At 39.3% G+C, this 20602-nt stretch overlaps 1 protein-coding gene across 2 annotated transcripts in view; it reads left to right on the top strand.

Moving 5' to 3' along the window:
* The window catches only part of TGS1 (trimethylguanosine synthase 1), a 42448-nt gene that overhangs the window by 8506 nt on the left and 13340 nt on the right, over positions 1 to 20602 (top strand). For both annotated transcript variants that reach the window (XM_045455217.1, XM_045455218.1), the window contains exons 3-11: positions 1617 to 1777; positions 2330 to 3155; positions 5510 to 5627; positions 7100 to 7186; positions 9272 to 9446; positions 11831 to 12137; positions 14942 to 15097; positions 16714 to 16857; positions 20139 to 20355. In XM_045455217.1, coding sequence (XP_045311173.1) covers positions 1617 to 1777; positions 2330 to 3155; positions 5510 to 5627; positions 7100 to 7186; positions 9272 to 9446; positions 11831 to 12137; positions 14942 to 15097; positions 16714 to 16857; positions 20139 to 20355 — 2191 coding nt within the window. The remainder of the gene's footprint in view (positions 1 to 1616; positions 1778 to 2329; positions 3156 to 5509; positions 5628 to 7099; positions 7187 to 9271; positions 9447 to 11830; positions 12138 to 14941; positions 15098 to 16713; positions 16858 to 20138; positions 20356 to 20602) is intronic.

The raw sequence follows: 20602 nt of genomic DNA, 5'->3' as shown, positions 1-20602 counted from the left end.
TTTGTTTCTCTAGATACAGGCAAAACTAGCATGAGTTCCAGGCTAAAGTCAGCACAAGTAAAGTGTGTCGTGTTGCCCTTAAAAGTCCTTTAACTCTCACGATAATGGAACGAGTCAGTGTTTCTTCAGTTGATTGCTGGATAAAGTGTTTGGCTTGTGTTTCAATGTAATGTACAAATAAGGTTTCTTCAGACCCCAAGCTCCTGCTAAACGTGAAATGTACATACCATGGGGCACCTGGGTGGCTCATGATCTCATGGTCGTGAGATTGAGCCCCGTGTCGTCGTGGAGCCTGCTAGGGATTCTCTCCTCTCCCTCTACTCCTCTCACTTGCTTGTGTGTGCATGCTCTCTCTCTCTCTCTCTCTTTCATAAATCAATCAATCAATCAATGAATAAAACACATACTATGAAAGGAACATAAAACTTAGCACATTTGTTTTTCCTATTTGCTCTCTCTTGGACTTTCATAAGTTCATTGAGTGGAATGGTAAGTGGAATCCCCATTATTACTTAGGCAGAGATGTTTTTTTTCCCTCTTTGTTTTAGTAGGATTTGTACACAAAAGATTTCTTTATAGTCTCCATTTTTGCTTTGTAAGACTCCCCGTTCTGTTGCCTACAGTCATGTAGCTGGAGTGCAGCTCAGCCCTAATTGAGTATGCTAATGTGTAAAGTGACATTTATCTCACATTTCAAATGGCTAGTGGAGCATTTGAATGGCATTTGTCCTGTCAATGGTGTGATACACTTTTTTTTATCTAACCATATTAGTATAAAGCAAAACTTACTTTGTTACAATACAACAGGTTTTTTTGTAAGACCTAGAATCAGGAGTTTGAAAGAATCTCCCAGCTCAGTAGATTTCACTTTCAATAGCAGAACCCTTTCATTCAATCATCTCTCCCAGAGTCACAGAATATAAATCCCAGTTGTGATTAAAGTACCCTCGAGGTGACTAAAGACATGCCTTTCACCTCTCTTATTACTAGCTCCTAAAGTAACTCCACAAATCGTCATTTTAATTTCACTGATCTAGTTGAGTAATACTGCCTATGGCGAAAATGTGTTTTCCCTGTGATTCCTCCACCATGTCCCCCCTCGTATCCTCAGTACTCTGCACAGTGCAAAGGGCTCTGTGCCCAGCACAGAGGAGGTACTCAGTACGTGTAACTTGAATGGGCAGCTGGTAGCAGGCAGAGCCAGACTCGAAGTTGTCTCTTGATTCTCAGTTGGCCGTTTTTTACAGTCTTTTTAACTCCTTAAAAATCGTAACACTTGCATGATTCTGGATCTCAGGTTCCTCTTTAAAATGAGGATGATAGGGGCGCCTGGGTGGTGCAGTCGGTTAAGCGTCCGACTTCAGCCAGGTCACGATCTCGCGGTCCGTGGGTTCGAGCCCTGTGTCAGGCTCTGGGCTGATGGCTCAGAGCCTGGAGCCTGTTTCCGATTCTGTGCTCCCTCTCTCTCTGCCCCTCCCCCGTTCATGCTCTGTCTCTCTCTGTCCCAAAAATAAACGTAGGAAAAAAAAAATTAAAAAAATAAAAAAATAAAATGAGGATGATAAAACTTACATCTACATTCTCTCTAAAATGAAGCTAACAAATGCTGTCTGTAGGAGACCAAGCAACAGAAGAGGAGGAAGGTGGCACGGCAGAGTCACATGACAGCAAAGGCTTAGGCCTAGATGAAAGTGAACTTGATTCTGAGGCTGAACTCATGAGAAGTATGGGACTACCACTCCAGTTTGGTGGTGTATCTGCACATAAGACTTTTGAGGTAAGTAGGGGCGCCTGGGTGCCTCAGTCGGTTAAGCGTCTGACTCTTGATTTCAGCTCAGGTCATGATATTGTAGTTTGTGAGTCCAAGCCCTGCATCAGACTCTGTGCTAGTGGTGTGGAGCCTGCTTGGGATCCTCTGTGTCTCTTTCTCTGTCCCTCTCCCACTTGTGTTTTAAATAAGTAAATAAATATTTTTTTAAAAACTTTTTACAAAAGTATAAGTTACTTTTATTTGTTTCCTCATTTTTTTATACCACATGGAATTATTTTATCCCAAATCTAACACATTCATACATTAGAGCACCCCACTTCTTTTTAAACGTACATATTTATAAATTAACCAAAACTGCAAGTTTTGATATATGTCTATGTTTGATTTTTTCCTCCTCCTGTAAACAGAGAGAGTAAAATTAATCTGTGTGTGTAACTAAAGCCCAGGATGAGGGTTTGAGGACCTATTATTTAAGTTAATGGTAAAAGAGATTTGGATTCTACTTTCTCTTATACTTTATGAGGCGCATTTGATATTCAAGTTATTTATCTTATGTAGGTGTCTATGAATACTAGAAATAAAGTTAAAGTCAAAAAGAAAAAGAAAAAACAGCAAAAGAAGTACTTACATGAAATTATGAGAGAATCTTGGAGACAAGAATACGAAGAAGATGACATTTTGGCTTCGGATGATCCGTCTTCAGTTGAACAGTATGAGAACACCAAAACATGTGAACTTCAAACCAAAAAGGACATTGAAACTGAAAATCTTCCTGTTGAAAATACATTATGCCCAAGGCTAGAAATTACAGAGAAGTGGGAAAAGTATTGGAATGAATATGGCGGAGGACTCTTATGGCAAAGCTGGCAAGAGAAACATCCAGGTCAGACACTGTGTTCTGAACCTTGGAACATTCCTGATACAAAGGAGGAATGGGAACAACATTATAGTCAACTCTATTGGTATTATTTGGAACAATTTCAGTATTGGGAAGCTCAGGGTTGGACTTTTGATGCCCCAGAAACCTGTGATACAGATACTTTTGGGCCTAAAATAGAAGTTGACGACGAGAAAGATGAAAATTGCATAAAAGCAGACTTAACGTCTTTTCCATCTTCATCTATTACTGTTGATAGTGAAAGCTCTAGTTCAAGTGATAAAGAGCGTAATGAAATACTTGATGGAGTTAGTAACTTAAGTCTGAATTCAGAGGAAGTGGAACAGAGCCGGTTAGATTCTTCAGTAAGTTACGATGGATGTCAGTTGCTAAGTGAAGTCGGCAGCAGCAGAGAATGCCCTGCTTCTGGCCAAAGTGAACCATGTCACGGAGGAACCAAGGACAGCAACGTGTCTGGGAACAGAAGCGCAAACCAACCAGCTCAGGGTAAGACTGGCCAAGATGTATCCTACTGAACAGGAAAATGAACCTACTGAGCAAAATAACACTAATCCTTTATGCAAGAGCTACACAATGCCAACTACATTTTATAGTATAAAATGATTTACTCCATATATCTCAAGTTGTTTATTTCCCTTTCATATAAATCAGAAAAATGTTTGCAAAGAGTTCTCAAAAGTATCATTTTTTCCACTTGTACCTTGGTGGCCAATTAAAACTTGAAACTCCCTTGGGGCACCTGGGTGGCCTCAGTCGGTTAAGCGTCCGACTTCAGCTCAGGTCATGATCTTACAGTCTGTGAGTTTGAGCCCCGCATAGGGCTCTGTGCTGACAGCTCAGAGCCTGGAGCCTGTCTCGGATACTGTGTCTCCCTCTCTGTCTCCCTCTCCCTCCCCCACTTGTGCTCTGTCTCTCTTGCTCTCAAAAATAAATAAAACATAGAAACAAAACAAACAAAAAACACCTTGGAACTCTCTTGAGAAATTTAGAATAGAAATGGAACTTCCAAGTTTCTGTGAAGCAAATGTATGTATAGGAGGCATATTAGAGAATGGTTCAGAGTACACAATGGATATCAGGCAAATCGTACTCTAAGTTATATCTGGAAATTTATTTTGGAACCAATGAAGTCTTGCTCTGTAGGGAATCTCAACAGGGCATGATATTAATTTCTATCTAGAATATCTATCTATCTAGATAGATATTAATTTCTATCTAGGATATCTTCCTATCGAGAAGGATCCTCGTTAAATATCCAGGATAAGGAACTTAGTTGACTCCAGCCTAAGTGATTGAAAACATAACAAAACAAAACCTGTCATGCAAATTGATGTCTAAAGAACTAAAGAAAGGATGAAAGAAAGCCAGTGAGAGGTATGTTAAGTCAGAGGTGGTTATTAAGAACGCTCTTGCTAGGGAAAAGGATTCTGATGGCACCAGGAAAATGAGAGAGGAAGAAATTTTTGTGTTTGGCATCCTTGATGTTTGGTGCCAGACAAGTCTGGTTTGTAATAGAGGACTCTCTTCTCGGCCTCATTCCTGTATGAAGCAAAAGGTTTTGGCCTTTTATTTAACAATTGGGTTTGCTTTGTTCCTTGGATTGCTGATTTTCATCTAGCTGAGAGTTCCCTTTAGAGAGAGTTCCTAAAGGACCCTACCTACTTTTTTATTTCTTTTTTCTCTGTGCTCTCCCAATGGAGCTTACCTCAGTATTACCATTCTTTTCTATTTTGGTGTTATTTTCATCCTTTTTTAAATGTGATTACTTTATGTTAGTCTTTTGACACTCCTCTCTGCTCTCTCGATTACCTTCTGTGCTGATTTTGACCATAAAACTAGAAATCTGTATATTGGCCCATGTATTGGCCACTGTCTTACTACTTCATGTTACTTCTTTGACCATCCTCCCTTCCTGTTTGTTCCCTTTGTCAAACATAGTAAACCTCATAGTCTCTGCCTTCTGTGGTCTATTTCCTAGTTTGCATGCATAGATTGGCCATTTTTGTTACCTTTTCCCTTAATTATGTGTGTAATTGGCCATTTCTTTAATTAGTCCTGGGGTGAGTGCCATCAGGATCAATCTGAGAATTCGAGGTTTTAATTTGTTTTGGATCCTCCCTTGAGATCACAACACAAGGTATATGTTGCATGTTTTCTATGTAAGCATATATGTTTTCTATTGTTTGTGGTTGCATATTCTCCTGAAATAGTCTGTGCCTACACAATCAGAGTATCCCATTGTCTACACTACAGACAACTCTCCATTTCTAGTTCCCCCTACTCACTTTGTGCCAGTCTGAAGAAATACAGAACAAAGACAGGTGCCTCAGTCAGAGCTGCCACGAGTTTAAAAGTATTCTTTTTAAATGATGGTGCTTACCTTTCTGTTACTTCCATTGTCAATTTAAGGGCTATATTAGAGACCAATGTATTTGCTTCTTAATAAGGAGAAATCATTTTTCTGAAAACACTGTATTCAGAGTCATGTAAGTTAAAATTCAGTCAAATGTGATAGCTGTTAGTGTGTGTGATTAGAAAGCTTTCACAAAAGTAACTGTGGATTAATTTATGTAGGTTTGAACAGTCATGAGGAAAAAGTTTTCGTTTGCTTTCTAAGTAGTTAGATCATGGAAACTTTAATAGATAGGCATAGCTACAATTTTACGCTCAGACTCTGCATGTGGATACACAAAATCGGTCGATTCGATCTGGCGCTGTGCCTGACATGCGCATACAGTTCATTGCCAGAAAGGCAGTAAAGTATTTGATCGCCTTTGCAAAAGGCAGAGGAATTGTCAAACCAAGGAGAGAACTCCACTGCAATATCTCTGCCTCTTTAGATTCACAGGACTCTTCCGAAGCAAACGCAGTCAGAGAAAGACCACACTCCAACAGTATTGATGGAGACGAGAGTGAAGAAGATCCACCTGAACATAAGCCAAGCAAACTCAAGAGGAGGCAAGTAACACATTACCTCCCACTCCACAGTGGGGTAGCAGAAGCACTTGTGTCCATGAGGGGGTAGCTATAAAGCATTTGTTATATTACAGTACTTACTGTTAGTCCTGGAGAAAAGGAGAAAAGATGAGACGTACTAGCCTTGGAACACGGTCAAATCCCAGCAGTCAAATCCCACAGTTTCTTGTCTATAAAATGGAACCAATGCTTTTTTTAATGAGATCGTTAGGAAGACTAGAACTAGCATGTAATATATCTGATGGGAGTGTCAGTAGGTGACAGCTTTTAATAATGTATCTGTAGATATGGTTTCTCTCAAGGACGTTCTGATTTTTTCTTCAAAAATCTCAGTATATGTTATCACAGAATTTTATGCTAAAAGACCTCAAGTATCTAATGCTCTTAATCTATACATGAGAATATTAAGACAAAATGAGGGTAAGTGCTTTTGCCCAGAGTTACATAGCAAAACAATGGCAGTTCCAAGGCTGATGCCCAGACCAACTCTTCTGGAGGCAGTGCTCTTCTAGTATACTATTGATATGTAAAATTAAAGTGACAAGTAACATAGGTTGGATACAGTCAAATGCTAATTCTGTAAGATACAAGGAAAGGACGGATGTTACAGAACTTAGATGTTAGCTAAAAACATTTTATTTCTGTGACAGGATGTGAAATGTTCCACATATGACTTTTATGTTACATACAGCTTCTAGAAAAAATAATATGCAATCTTTGGGGGCCCGGTAACTTAGTACTTTCATAAAAGCATGCCTCCATTGTGTTCCTTCTACATGGTTCGCAGTGCTTGTTAATTCCTCCCTAAGTGCCCGGAAGCAGAGATTCTGTGTGTTCTTACATTTCTGGGATGTAGTAGGTCCACCATAAATGTTCAGTGAGCTTAATTTAATTTGTAAGAATTATTTCTCCCCATTTTCTCTTAGTACTGTCACGTACGTCATAGGAGTCACTGGGAGGTATCCCCATTAGATCAGTGATCATGGGTTACTTGATAACACACTTGAATCACAACCTTATTCTTCATATATTTTTTAAATTTTTTGGTTGGATTGATACTTCTCAAATGTTTTCTTCTTTGTTTTTGAGGAAAACTTCTAAAGGTAACATTCTAGGAGCTTAGTTGAAGGCTGTAGTTTTTACGGTGTTTTTCCAAAGGCAAACGGAGAGATCTGTATTCATGCCATGTTCAAGGGTAGAGAGAGTTACTTGACAAAGTTTAGGATCTGAGTGCTTTTTGCTGTGTTCCAAATACTGCTGGGTACTTTATCTTATTTGGAAAATCTGATTAAAGTACTCTTTCCTGTCTTCGTGGATTTGTGAGCTGGAGCTGTGGTTGACTGTTGTGATTAGAAAGTGTGTGTAGATGGACTCTGTGTACCTTTTGATATTTTCATTAACTGGTGGCCTCTAGATATAATGGTTTATCACTGTTTTACCTTTTGTTTGTTTAGCCACGAGCTGGACATCGATGAAAACCCAGATTCAGACTTTGATGACAATGGTTCCCTTCTGGGATTCAAGCATGGCTCAGGACAAAAGTAATTATGTATAAATACTGTTGTTTTCCCAAAATTGTAACACTTCAGCTGTCTTAAAGTTCTCTGATAGCTAATGATAGTTATAGATTTGATAGCATTTGAGATAGTATAGTTAAAACACTAACCTCTCTTGTGGAGAGATCGCCACACATTTGCTATATTCACATACATCGTTTACTCAGTTGCACTTCATACAATCCAATATCGTTATTACAATTTCATAGATAAAGCAGTGACTTGGTTGGGATCATATCATTTCCTAGGGAGAGGATACAGGGCAAGGTTTTGAGACTTCTAAGCAACCCTGACTTATCAGTGCTCACACAACTATCTAATCCTTGTGTGTTTAATTGATTACCCTGTATGTACTTCTGGGTTCTTCCTAAGATTCAGGCATGTTCCTTTGAGGTTCTTCCCAAGTTATTGTGTGTACCAATAGTACATTCCTTCATACTGCTGAGTAGTATTCCATTGTATGGATGTACCATAGTTTCTTTAACCATTCATCTATTAAAGGACATTTGGACTATGTATGGTATTTGGCTATTACAAATAAACTGCTATGAACATTTATATACAGAAGGTGTAAGTTTTCTCTGGTATTAAATGCCCAGGCATTAAATATAAGAAAAGTGAAGGGCTTATTGCATATACCATGAAGACCAAACTGAGTATTTAAGGCACATTAAAGACCTACCATTTATGTCAACATGCACCAGTGATTTAAACCAAGATTAGGGTCTTTGATGTTTCTAAGGGTTGAGACTTACTTTGTTAGTTGTGCAGTTTTAGCTGATACCTACATATTATGAAGTCAGCAAGGAAAGGACACAGATCTCAAAGTTGACTTATAAATTGAATCCAAATCGGTTAAGGATTACATGCTCATAATACTATAAATATTTTTTTAATTATCAATTATCTCTCCCTTACGGTACTTGAAGGCAGTTGCTGTTGGTATAATTATTTAAGGCTAGAGATCACAAAGATGAGTAATATAAAATGTCTTCTTGATAGTGCCATGTTTAAATTCCTGACAGAATTTATTTCTACCCACATGTAATTTTATTGAGAAATTACTTGAGTGGCTCTTGCTAGGATACATCCCTGGAGATTTATTCTGTGACCTGGGATTTAACTTAACTATTCTTCTGTTTAGGATTCCCAGTTCTACTTAGAAGAAAAGGATAAGGGGGACCTGAGTGGCTCAGTTGGTTAAGTGTCCAACTCTTGATTTCCCGACTCTTGAGATCGGATCACGATCTCATGGTCATGAGATCGCGTTGGGCTTCACGCTGGGCATGGAGCTTGCTTAAGATTCTCTCTCTTGCTCTGCCCTCTTCTGCTTGTGTGCTCCCACTCTTTAAAAAGAAGAAGAAGAAGAAGAAAAGGATAAAATGGACTTTTTTATAAAGTTTATAATATGGCTAGAAGATAACACCTGATATTTAACACTAAACTGTTCAGGAGTTTGTAAGTGCTAAATTGTATATTACACTTTAAGTTTCTTATAGTCTGTGGGAGAAGTACTTAAATAAGGCTTGATATAGTCCTAGAAGTCTTTGTAGCAGATCTTTATCTTTTAAGACTAGAAAAATTCAGATGGTTAGATCAGCAGATACTTTCTAGTTATTTTGTTAATATGGGTTTGCTTCTTGGGTAAGCTCAGATTAATTTAGGTTAAGAAGTCAGTGACCACTTTTAAAATAATTGAAGTCCAGGTATGTATGTATGAAAGAGCTTTGGTATCATCTCACCATGAGAAAAGATTATATTTCCCTGGTGTGCAACGGGGTTACATGTTTCTGCGATTTCTTTATTACATTTTACTATGTAATATCTGCTTTCTGCTATATATAAGGTATGTTGATACTCCCAACTGATGTTTCAGATTTACTTAAAATTAACATACAACTCCTATGCATTTGAACTTTATTTCATAATTTTTATAATTTAGAAAAGAAATTAAAATGGTGGCTGCTAATCGAAAAATAGTGAAAAGTGTCCGTTTTATTCTCTTTTCATATAAGAAAACAAACTCACAGAACTTAAGGTTTGAGTCATCTTCCTTTGGTTTGGTCACAGATACGGTGGAATTTCAAATTTCAGTCATCGGCGGGTCAGATACTTGCAGAAGAATGTGAAGTATAAGTCAAAGTTCCTGGACATGAGAAGACAAATAAATATGAAAAACAAACACATCTTCTTTACTGAAGAGTCAGATAAAACATTTTTCAAGAAAAGCAAAGCTTTGACTAAGGTCTGTATAAATTTTGTTCTATATTTACAGATAGAATCTCATTTTGTGAGCTTGACTCAAATGGTATTGAAATGGAAATCCTGCTTCTATCAGATATAAAGGTGCCTAAAATTCTCTTCCCCTTGCTTCCTAAAGGCATATAGCATGTGAACTAAATTTGAAAAAGAATAAGTTGGTAGTAATGTTATGTTTTGAAAGCTATAAAGTATCTGGGAAGATAGATAAAATTGCCTTGTATACGTAGTAACAGTGAGAATTTCTCATCTGCTTCAGGCTAAGTAGGATCCTGGAAGTCAGTTTCTAGTACAGCTTTTATTGTAAGTCTTTTTTTTTTTTTTTTTTCAACGTTTATTTATTTTTGGGACAGAGAGAGACAGAGCATGAACGGGGGAGGGGCAGAGAGAGAGGGAGACACAGAATCGGAAACAGGCTCCAGGCTCTGAGCCATCAGCCCAGAGCCCGACGCGGGGCTCGAACTCACAGACCGCGAGATCGTGACCTGGCTGAAGTCGGACGCTTAACCGACTGCGCCACCCAGGCGCCCCATATTGTAAGTCTTAATTACGAGATCATCCAGAGGCGATTAAACATTGCACTATGGGGCGCCTGGGTGGCTCAGTCAGTTAAGCGTCCGACTTTGGCTCAGGTCACGATCTTGCGGTTTGTGAGTTCAAGCCCCGCATCGGGCTCTGGGCTGACAGCTCCGACCTGGAGCCTGCTTCGGATTCTGTGTCTCCCTCTCTGTCTGCTCCTCCCCCACTTGTGCTCTGTTTCTCCCTCTATCAAAAATAAATAAAAAATGTTAAAAAAAAAAAAAAAAAAAAAAAACAATTTAAACATTGCACGAACCAGTTCATCCTAATGGTCTCATACGAATTTAGTGATTTACACTGTTAACTGGAGTGTTCACTAGAATATTCGTGTCCCCTCTCTTGGACTCTGCTATACCTGCTGTGCCAGCACCTGAAAAACAAAAGTAATTAGAATAGTTTTTGCTTGGTTTGATGAGTGATACTTTTCTGTTGGGGGGTGGTGGGCAGGGAGGACACCTTCTCATGAGTGAAACCTTTGTATCATTGTATTAGTCACTTCTCCAGCAACTCCTTTGGACAACAGAACAGTAATGACTTTGTGTTACCCTTAAGGTACATTATCCTTCCTAACTTCAGCATTCTTCCAAAACATGCAGCAGATTTATAGCTGCCTTCATGTTTTCCTTTTCATTTTAGATTGGTTGGTTGCTAGTGATATTTTAATATTTTAGTGGCCCTGGTTATGTCTGGAACACATTTACCACTTCAGGTCAGTCAGTCCTATAGAACTTTTTATTTGTTGAATGTGATTGCCCCTATACATCCATCTGTAGACAAAGCAGAAACATACCTGCTATGTATTGACAAGGAAAAAAAGAAATATGGCTGTTGTGTCCTTAGTTTTCTGTCTGATACATAGGCACAGTCGCCTTGAAGATTCTGGGTTTGTCTATGCTCATCTTCCAATTTCCTAACTCTTAGGAGGGTCATGAACTCTGTTATGAAGAATATTCTTGTAGGGGCATCTGGGTGGCTCAGTTGGTTAAGCATCTGACTCTTCGTTTCGGCTTAGGACATAATCTCACGGTTGGTGGGTTTGAGCCCTACATTGGGCTTTGCACTGACAGTGCAGAACCTGCTTGGGATTGTCTCTTCCCCCCTCTCTCTCTCTGCCCCTCCCCCTCTCAAAATAAATAAATAAGCTTAAAAAATTTTTTGTTTAAAAGAATATTCTTCTTACAGAAGTTTGCAAGGAAGTTACCTGGCCTTATTAACATTTCTAAGAAACCTAGTTTTTAGGAATCCTTTTACAGGCTTCGCTCCGTTAAAGGACAGTTTGCATTGCTCTTTTTCTTCAGATGGGCACTAGATCTTTTTAGAGTTTATCTTTGATGCTGAGTACAATTTAACATAGACTATAGCCTCAGCCATTGAAGAAAGGCCTGTATGATTGGAAAAGATAACATTAATGACAGTAATAAGTAGGTACGTGTGTAATGGCAATATCACATAGTATGGTTATATTGTCAGAAGCCTCTATGGAAAGCTACTGGAACAGTTCAGCTTTATCCTCTTAGTGCTAATTGATTACAGGAAAGTCACCACCTTGTGTTTAAGCTGATATCTTCTTCCTTTTAAAGAAATCTTTAATAAGGTCATGGTATGTCCAGATAAGAAAATTGTGGTTAGCTCAGAATTACTTTTTGCATAATTAGCTTGTATGATACAGTGTACTTATTGGAGCTAATAATTATGACTCAGCTTCTCAGTGAAGTCCAAATGGTCAAAGCAGGTAGGACTATTCTGTGCAATTTGGAATTAATTCGTGCTTGTGATGACTGACAATTTCAGGTAGAAAAATTTCTCAAATGGGTTAATGAACCAATGGATGAGGAAGCATCACAGGAGTCAGTTTCTCATGACAACGTGCAAGACACGTGCACAAGCAGTGATTCAGAGGAGCAAGAAATGTCTGTCAAAAAAGGCGATGACCCACTTGAGACGAGCAATCAAGAACCTGGAAAGTGTCACGCCGTGTCTTCAGCTGGTGAACTGGAAACAGAAAAAAATGAAGGAGACAGCACAGTAACAGCTATTACACACCAGGAAGATTGTGTTATTCAGATTACACCAGACTCTCTACAGGTCGACACTGAAGGTAAGACTGTGCTTCAACTTGCTGATGAATTTGGAGAATGTGCTTCCCTAGCTGTCACTTGTTAACCGTCTATACCTAAGGATGCACCGCTATTTTACTTTATTTTATTTTATTTCATTTCATTTTATTTCATTTTGAGGTGGGGGTAGAGCACGTGTGCACACACGGGGAGGGGCAGAGAGAGAATGTGGGGCTCGATCCCACAACCCTAGGATCATGAGCTGAGCCGAAATCAAGAGTCAGACAACTAACTGAGCCACCCAGGCGCCTCTCACCGCCATTCATTTTCAAGTAGAGAGGATGCACAGTAAGTGTAAATGTGCTAGTGGCTGTGGTTTGGCACCAGAAGACTACACTCTTGGCTGAGCAAGCGTGATGAGATAAAAGGGCGCACGTGTGGGAAAACTGAGTGTCTCTGTTCCACTAAGATTGGTCTCTGCCACTACCCTCTGCTCCCTGGGCTAAAAGTGACTGGCAGTCCCTTTTATCCCTCTTGAAATTTGGTATTGCTCTGGTGGTCCTTTTAATAATTCTTTTTATTTTGGGGCGCCTGGCTGGCTCAGTCGGTTAAGCGTCCAACTTTGGCTCAGTTCGTGATCTCGCAGTTCGTGAGTTCGAGCCCAGCATCGGGCTCCATGCTGACAGCTCAGAGCCGGGAGCCTGCTTCAGATTCTGTGTCTCCCTCTCTCTCTGCCCCTCCCCTGCTCACGCTCTTTCTCTCTCTCAAAACTAAATAAGGATTAAAATAATTTTTTTTTTAATATTGAGGAAAATACCTCATTTGAATCTTGATTTGTGTGTGTGTGTGTATGTGTGTAGAGAGCTGTATTCTTTGTATCACATACTCCTTTGCCTTTCTAAAAAGCATACTAAAGGTCGTTTAAATTTTTTTTATTGTCATGTACAACTGATGTTCATATGGTACTTGCAGATTTCATGTGCCTTATTTTCATTTAATCTATAAAATAGCTCAGTGAGGTAGATGGAATTATCCCTATTCTATAAATACAGAAAGTAAAGCTCAGAGAAACTAAGAAATTTGCCTGAGATCACACAGCTAGTAGGTGGCATAGCTAGGACTCAGTACCAGGTTGTCTGATTCCTCAGTCCCATTTCCCCCCCTACCGCTTCCCTACTTCCCTAATTACCTCATGTCACAGTGCTGTTAGTTCTCACCTGGGCCCATACCACCCACCTCAGGGGCATTTGGAAGGTGTTGGCTGTTAGAATGACCTGGGGGTAGGGGCATTTAGTACTTGGGGTTAACCTTCTGTCGTGTATAGGATGATCTTGCACAATAAGGAATTGTTCATTCAAAATGTTAGTGTTGATGACACCTTGTGCTATTTGCAATGACCGGATGACATATTAAGACATAGTTCTAGGGGCGCCTGGGTGGCGCAGTCGGTTAAGCGTCCGACTTCAGCCAGGTCACGATCTCGTGGTCCGTGAGTTCGAGCCCCGCGTCAGGCTCTGGGCTGATGGCTCAGGGCCTGGAGCCTGTTTCCGATTCTGTGTCTCCCTCTCTCTCTGCCCCTCCCCCATTCATGCTCTGTCTCTCTCTGTCCCAAAAATAAATAAACGTTGGGGAAAAAAAAAAAAAAAGACATAGTTCTATCCTTGAGAATCATTGAAGCAGTAGTTTTATTTGTCATCATCAATTCTCATTATGTCTAGCTGTGATAATGCTCTAAGTTGCTATTTCTGATCTCAGAACTCAGAACTGAGACAAAATAACCAAATTAATAAAAATTGTTTAAGAAAAAAGTCCCGTCGCAGGGCGCCTGGGTGGCCCAGTCGGTTAAGCATCTCACTTTGGCTCAGGTCATGATCTCACAATCGTGTTCTGTGCTGACAGCTTAGAGCCTGGAGCCTGCTTAAGATTCTGCGTCTCCCTCTCCTCCCCTGCTCACACTCTGTCTCTTGGTCTCCCAAAAATAAATAAAACATTTAAAAAAAAGAAGAAAAAGAAAAAGTCCATCTTTGAATGAATGAGATCCTTTTCTGTTAACATTAAAGCCATGACCTATTTTAATTTCCTTTAGGTCATAGGATCTTCAGGTCATGTCTGGGTTCAGAGGATTGACCAAGTTAGGACTCAGTCAGTCCTTAGGAGGTTTTATTTTATTTTATTTATTTTTTTTTTTTTTAATTTTTTTTTTTCAACGTTTATTTATTTTTGGGACAGAGAGAGACAGAGCATGAACGGGGGAGGGGCAGAGAGAGAGGGAGACAGAATCGGAAACAGGCTCCAGGCTCTGAGCCATCCGCCCAGAGCCCGACGCGGGGCTCGAACTCACGGACCGCGAGATCGTGACCTGGCTGAAGTCGGACGCTTAACAGACTGCGCCACCCAGGCGCCCCAGGAGGTTTTATTTTAAAGAAGGGAAGAACAATGTTTGGATTTCTATAATTGACCGACTAAAGTAGTACCTTATCTAACAGAAGTAATAACTTTTATACCTATGTAGTATCTGTACACATCCCCTAACAATCTTGAGAAGTAAGTAGATAAAATACTATTCATTCATTCCTTTTGAGGAATTAAAAATTGGGTGTTAGTGAGCCTGGGTTTCCTTACCAAGCCCAGGCAGGTTATAAACAGCAAAACAGAAGCTGTCATGTAAAGTCAGTGCTATGTGCATCAGGCCCTCCTGCTTCTCCAGGGGTGCCGTTGCACACATGTTCTGAAGTGCATTCCCAAATTGTAAATATTGAATGTGGCTATACTTTTAGATAAATTCATCTACGATTTCCTTTTTTTCATAGTGAGCATCTGTATTTTTTATATTCTTTTATTTTAGCTGAAAGTAAAAAGAAGAAGAAGACAAAGAAAAACAGGAACAAAAAGGTAATTGGCCTGCCTCCCGAGATAGCTGCTGTTCCTGAGCTGGCAAAGTACTGGGCCCAGAGATACAGGCTCTTCTCCCGTTTTGATGATGGGATTAAATTGGACAAAGGTAAAATATATGTGGGGGTTTTTTTGACACTATTTTGAAATAATTTCAAAGTTACAGAAACGTGGCAGGAATAGTAAAAATTTCATAATGCCCTTTACCCATATCTGACTGCTTGGTAACATTTTGCCACATTTGCTTTATCATTCTGTGTGTGTGTGTGTGTTTCTGATCCAATCGCTCCTACCCCTTAATACTTGTGTGTGTGTTTTCTAAGAACAAAAATACTTTATGTAATGGTGATAAAATTACAAATTTAACCTTGCTGCAATATTCTATTCTGCAGTCCAGACTGCAGTTTCATCTGTTACCCTAATCATGTCCTTTATGGCGTTTTTTCTTCCAGTTGAGGACCACGTATTGCATTTAGTTTTCATGTTGTTTTCTTTTCCTTTCATCTGGAATAGTCCCTCAGCCTTTTTGTCTTTCTTGACTCTGACATTTTCCAAAGAAAAGTGGCCAATTATTTTCTACAGTGTCTCTTAGTTTGAGTATATATGTATTTTTAAAACTTCACATTCAGGTTTAATCTGGATTTGTGGCATTTTAGGATGGATAGCAAAAAGAGTCAATAGACTATTAAGCAGAACATCTGATGAAGAAATACCTAGTGCAGAAGGTGTAATTTAATGAATTAACTCTGGAAGCGGAGTTCTTCCTGCTATGTCTGGAACACCTTCCTTCATTCATTTCTGCAAATTGATGCTTATTTTCATATCGGGGCTCCCTAAACATTGGTCTTTATTGACTGTCAAAATCAGGAGGCTTGATCTGTGGGTAGAATTTTGGGTTCTGTGAACCTCTTCTAATAATTTACAAAATGTTGTGTTTGTTGTGTATCGAAGAGACTACGTAGTATAGGAGTTTGTTTGGAGAAATAAGGCTGGATAAAAAAGCTTTCTAATTCTATAAAAGGAATTTATATTTGTATTCTTCCAACAATGAGGAGCCATTTAAAGTTTTGGTAAGGAAAGAGAACAGGAAAATTGGTGCATGATTTTGTTCCAGAGAAATAAATTTCTGAAAAAAAATGTTAATTTTTTCTATTGGGAAAGGAAGTCCGTATCCTCTTTCTTCTGGAGTGGGCATAGGACGCCGTTTCTGAAAATGAAGGGGGGTCTATTCCTACAGCTTTGCATCCTTTTGCTGTCAGCTTCTTGCTTTTGCTGACCCTTTTGAAATGTACACATTTTTCCAAAGTGTCAAGTACAAATCTGGCTCAATAGTTCCCCATTAGAAATAAAGTAATCCGGAAACTCAGTGGGGTCTGGGGAGTTGGCCAGTTGAATAGAGCCAACTTTCCATTTTCCTTAATAGTCATTAATATTTCAAACAGAAAAACTAAAGTTGCATTCAGTTATTAGAAGTATATTATAAAAGCAACAGGCAAGAATTGAGATGGTTGCTTCTGTGCAAATCGGGAATGGGAATAGTACCGCTTTTTATAACAAGCTCTACTGAACTTTCTGTAAAAAAAACGAGGCAATTGATAAGTTCTTGAAAAGAGAAACCAGGTCTTGTTCGGGTATAGCATATGTAGTAATGTTTGCTGTGATGTTTGTGCTTGGGTTGGCTTCTTGAAATTGAACCATCTTCATCGGTATGCTCTTCCTCTGCAGAGGGCTGGTTTTCAGTGACCCCTGAGAAGATTGCTGAACACATTGCTGGCCGGGTCAGCCAGTCCTTCAAGTGTGACATTGTAGTAGATGCATTTTGTGGAGTCGGAGGAAATACCATTCAGTTTGCCTTAACAGGAAAGAGAGGTAATTAGCCGACAATGGAAGAAAGTGATTTATTTTCCATTTGTTTGAGTTAAAAGGTTTCATTTTGCTTTAGCCTATCTATGTTGTATATAATTAGTAACATAACCCCAAATATCCAAAATAATAATAGCAGGGCGCCTGGGTGGCTCAGTCAAGTTAAGCATCTGACCCTTTAGTTCGGCTCAGGTCAGGATCTCACAATGAAATCGAGCCCCGCGTTGGGCTCTGTGCTAACAGCACAGAATAAGTAAATAAACATTTTTTAAAAATGCATAATAATAATCATAATAATAATAATAATAATAACAACAGCATATATCAAGCCATACACCCTGTATCACGTACTAGTATAAGTGCTTAATATGTATACATTTATTAGTCAGCAGTCTTGTGAGGTGTATCTTTTACTGTCTGTGTTTCACAGATAAACAGAAAAATAAAGAGATGAAATAATTTGCCCAGGATTACACAGACACAGTTTGGTGAAGCCAAGATTAATAACATTATAGAAAACCAACAATTCTGAAATGGGAAGGCCTTCTTTAGAAGAAGAGTGGACAGGGAGTACCTGCTTTGCCACCTCTGGGACTTTGGACATCATTTAACTTCAGTTTAAAGGAGACCTTATATTGACATAACGTCTGTAGTACCTTTCAGCTTTAACATCATAAGACTCTCAAAATCTTTCAAGTGTTAGGTCCTCCTCATGTTTGACTTTGGAATCCCGAGAAAGAAAACCTCTATTACTGTATATCTGCCAAGAACTTTGTCAAGTAGGTAGTACGTGTGCTGTTTCCCAGGGAAAAGAAAGCTTTATAAAATTGAACAATCTGCCCAAATTGGCATAGCTGAGTCATGAAGCCAAGGTTTTTTTTTTCTGATATCCCTGTTGTTTCTAAATTCTTTTGAAAGCGTAGTATCAAAGGGGCGCAGTCGGTTAAGTGTCCGACTTCAGCCAGGTCACGATCTCGCGGTCCGTGAGTTCAAGCCCCGCGTCAGGCTCTGGGCTGATGGCTCAGAGCCTGGAGCCTGTTTCCGATTCTGTGTCTCCCTCTCTCTCTGCCCCTCCCCCGTTCATGCTCTGTCTCTCTCTCTCAAAAATAAATAAACGTTTAAAAAAATAAAAATAAAATATCCACTCTCCAATAAAGCAGCAAATAGATCTGGATATTTTTTTCAAATACTGTGGAAACTGTCCATATTGTAGATTTGTATTTCTTTGAATATAGGTCCGTAGCAAAGGCTTTCTGCAGCTTAGTACACATTTGGTAAAGGAAGATGTCTAATGTGGGTCCCACGCTAAAGGAAGTCTATTTCTGGCATGTTCTCCCAGATCCAGCTTTCATCAAGGCGCCTTAGGGTCTTTTAATCACTCACGCTTACAGGTAGCCAGCTTCTGGGAGGAAGGGGAAGCAGATAGCGAACACCATGCCTCTCTGGTACTGTCATGACCTGGCTTCTGTCTTTGCAGCATCTGGAATGGAAAGCCTAGGACCCCTCAAGCCTGTTCAGCGTAGTGGTGTCCTGTGACCTGTTTCCCAAACAAGCAGCAACAGCTCGCAGATGCTCTAATGTTAGTTATAGGTACTGCTCCGTGCTAGGGGATTCAAAACATTTGAAGTATAATTGATTGTGTGCTTACATATCTCTATGTGTGTTGATATATATATACACATATGCACATAATCATTCTTCAGCTGGATATATATGAATCCACACACATACGTGTACGTGCCCATACACATATGAGAAAATAGCATTGTGTATGATTGACATGATCCTTTTGTGCCATTGCTTCCTTCCACTCAGATGGTTGTGGTCTATGCATCTACTCACCTGAGTGTTAGAGAATCCACAAGGTTTTGCATTTTGCCATTAAAAGATTTTTTCCCTCTCTATCTACTTCAGTATCCTTGCTATTCAATAGAATTTTCTGTGATGATGGCAATGTTCTGTATCTGCATTGTCTAGGTATGATAGCCACTAGCCACATGTGGCTATTGAGCATTTAAAATGTGGCAGGGTGACTGAGGATCTGAATTCTTTATTTCATTTTAATCAATTTAAAGGTAATAGCCACATATCGCTGGTGGCTACCATTATTGGACAGTGCAGTTCTACATAATGTCATCCAACGTTTGTCGGCATTTCATTTACATAATAGATTGAGTGCTTACATTCTGTTAGGCCTAAAAATAAAACAGCCTCTAGGAGAATGTAGATGAAAACGTGAGAATTGACTGAGTATATTTGATGTTGAAAATCATTTTTCCCCATTGAGTTTTTGATGTTGTCGGCATATCTTTCCATCTGTCTCTATACTACAAGTGGAGCAGATTGAACAGCTAAAAAGGACATTTTCATCTTTTTTGTTATGAACGTTAGCTTATTTAGAACAGAAAAATAGCATTGTAAATGCATAATTTTCAACATGTAATTGGAGCTCGTATACATGGTTCAAGTGATTATTTAGTGCATTATTTCTCAAAAGTGTTAACAAATTTTGAAACCAGCATTTTGTAGAAAGCAACTGTTTCCATGACAACCATGGTGTATGCATTAGGGTTCCACTTAGACCTTGCAGATATAAAATATTGCCACGAGCACACTGGTGCACGTACAGGTGCACTTGAGTTATTTGCTGTAAGACATCATGAGTGAGCTCAAATCAACTTATGTTTGCATTGCTAATTATGAAATTGCAGTAAATTAAATGAAAGGCCTCTCGGTGAAAACATAACGTTGTCAGTTCCCTCCCCCCTAAGATGTCTCATTAAACGTTATCAGCAGATGTTTTTACATTTCTTGTTCATAAGTTGGCTCTATAGGTTTGTCAAATGTGTTTCAATTTGCTCTTCTGTAGAAGTTGTCAAATTTGTCTTTGGATTCTGTGTCTCATTTTAGGAAATGGGTCTTTTCTGAAATCCTAGTGTGGTTACAGGCTTGACATGCAGTCAGCGACCTTTCCAAGTGTTTGCTGCTCAAGCCGTTCAGGTCACAGTGCTGAACATGTTACCTCTCAGTAGATACTGTGTGACTACTGTCACTACTTGTTTGGAAAAGCTGGCCATTTAGTCCCATTTTCTTGGTACTACACAAGTGCATCTTTCTACTTTAGGTTAAATTTTTTAATTAAGTTTTTATCCCTGGTATATGAACCAAACTCCCTTAGTCTTTAAAAAAAGTTCTTGTAAAGAGAAGAAAGGAGACTGCTCAGAAGATGAACTGTTCTATGTAAAAGTCGGTGTCCTTTAACTCATCTCTTCTTTTCCCACTTTCAGTGATTGCCATTGATATTGATCCTGTTAAGATTGATCTTGCTCGCAATAATGCAGAAGTTTATGGAATAGCAGACAAGATAGAGTTCATCTGTGGAGATTTCCTCCTGCTGGCTTCTCACTTAAAGGCTGATGTTGTGTTTCTTAGCCCGCCTTGGGGAGGACCAGACTACGCTACTGCAGAGACCTTTGACATTAGGACCATGATGTCTCCAGATGGATATCCTTTGCAAGGCTGGCAGTTTACTCAAACAGTGGTTGTAGAGAGAAGGCGTGCGTATGAATGAGTGTGTGTGTGTGTGTGTGTGTTTCAGGGAGAGAGAGGTTAGTGAAGGGGGGAGATACTCACTAGTAGCACCTGATAGGTTCCGGTTTATTTTACATAAAAAGCCAGTATGTAAACATTAAGTGCTAGTTGATTGCCAAGAGTAATGGCAAATGTGAAGTTATATTTCCTTTGGTTACTG

The sequence above is a fragment of the Leopardus geoffroyi genome, chromosome C3 (genome assembly GCF_018350155.1).
Source record: "Leopardus geoffroyi isolate Oge1 chromosome C3, O.geoffroyi_Oge1_pat1.0, whole genome shotgun sequence".
Classification (NCBI taxonomy): Eukaryota; Metazoa; Chordata; class Mammalia; order Carnivora; family Felidae; genus Leopardus; species Leopardus geoffroyi.
The sequence above is the reverse complement of the archived record's forward strand: the minus strand, read 5'-3'. Positions and strand labels throughout refer to the sequence as shown.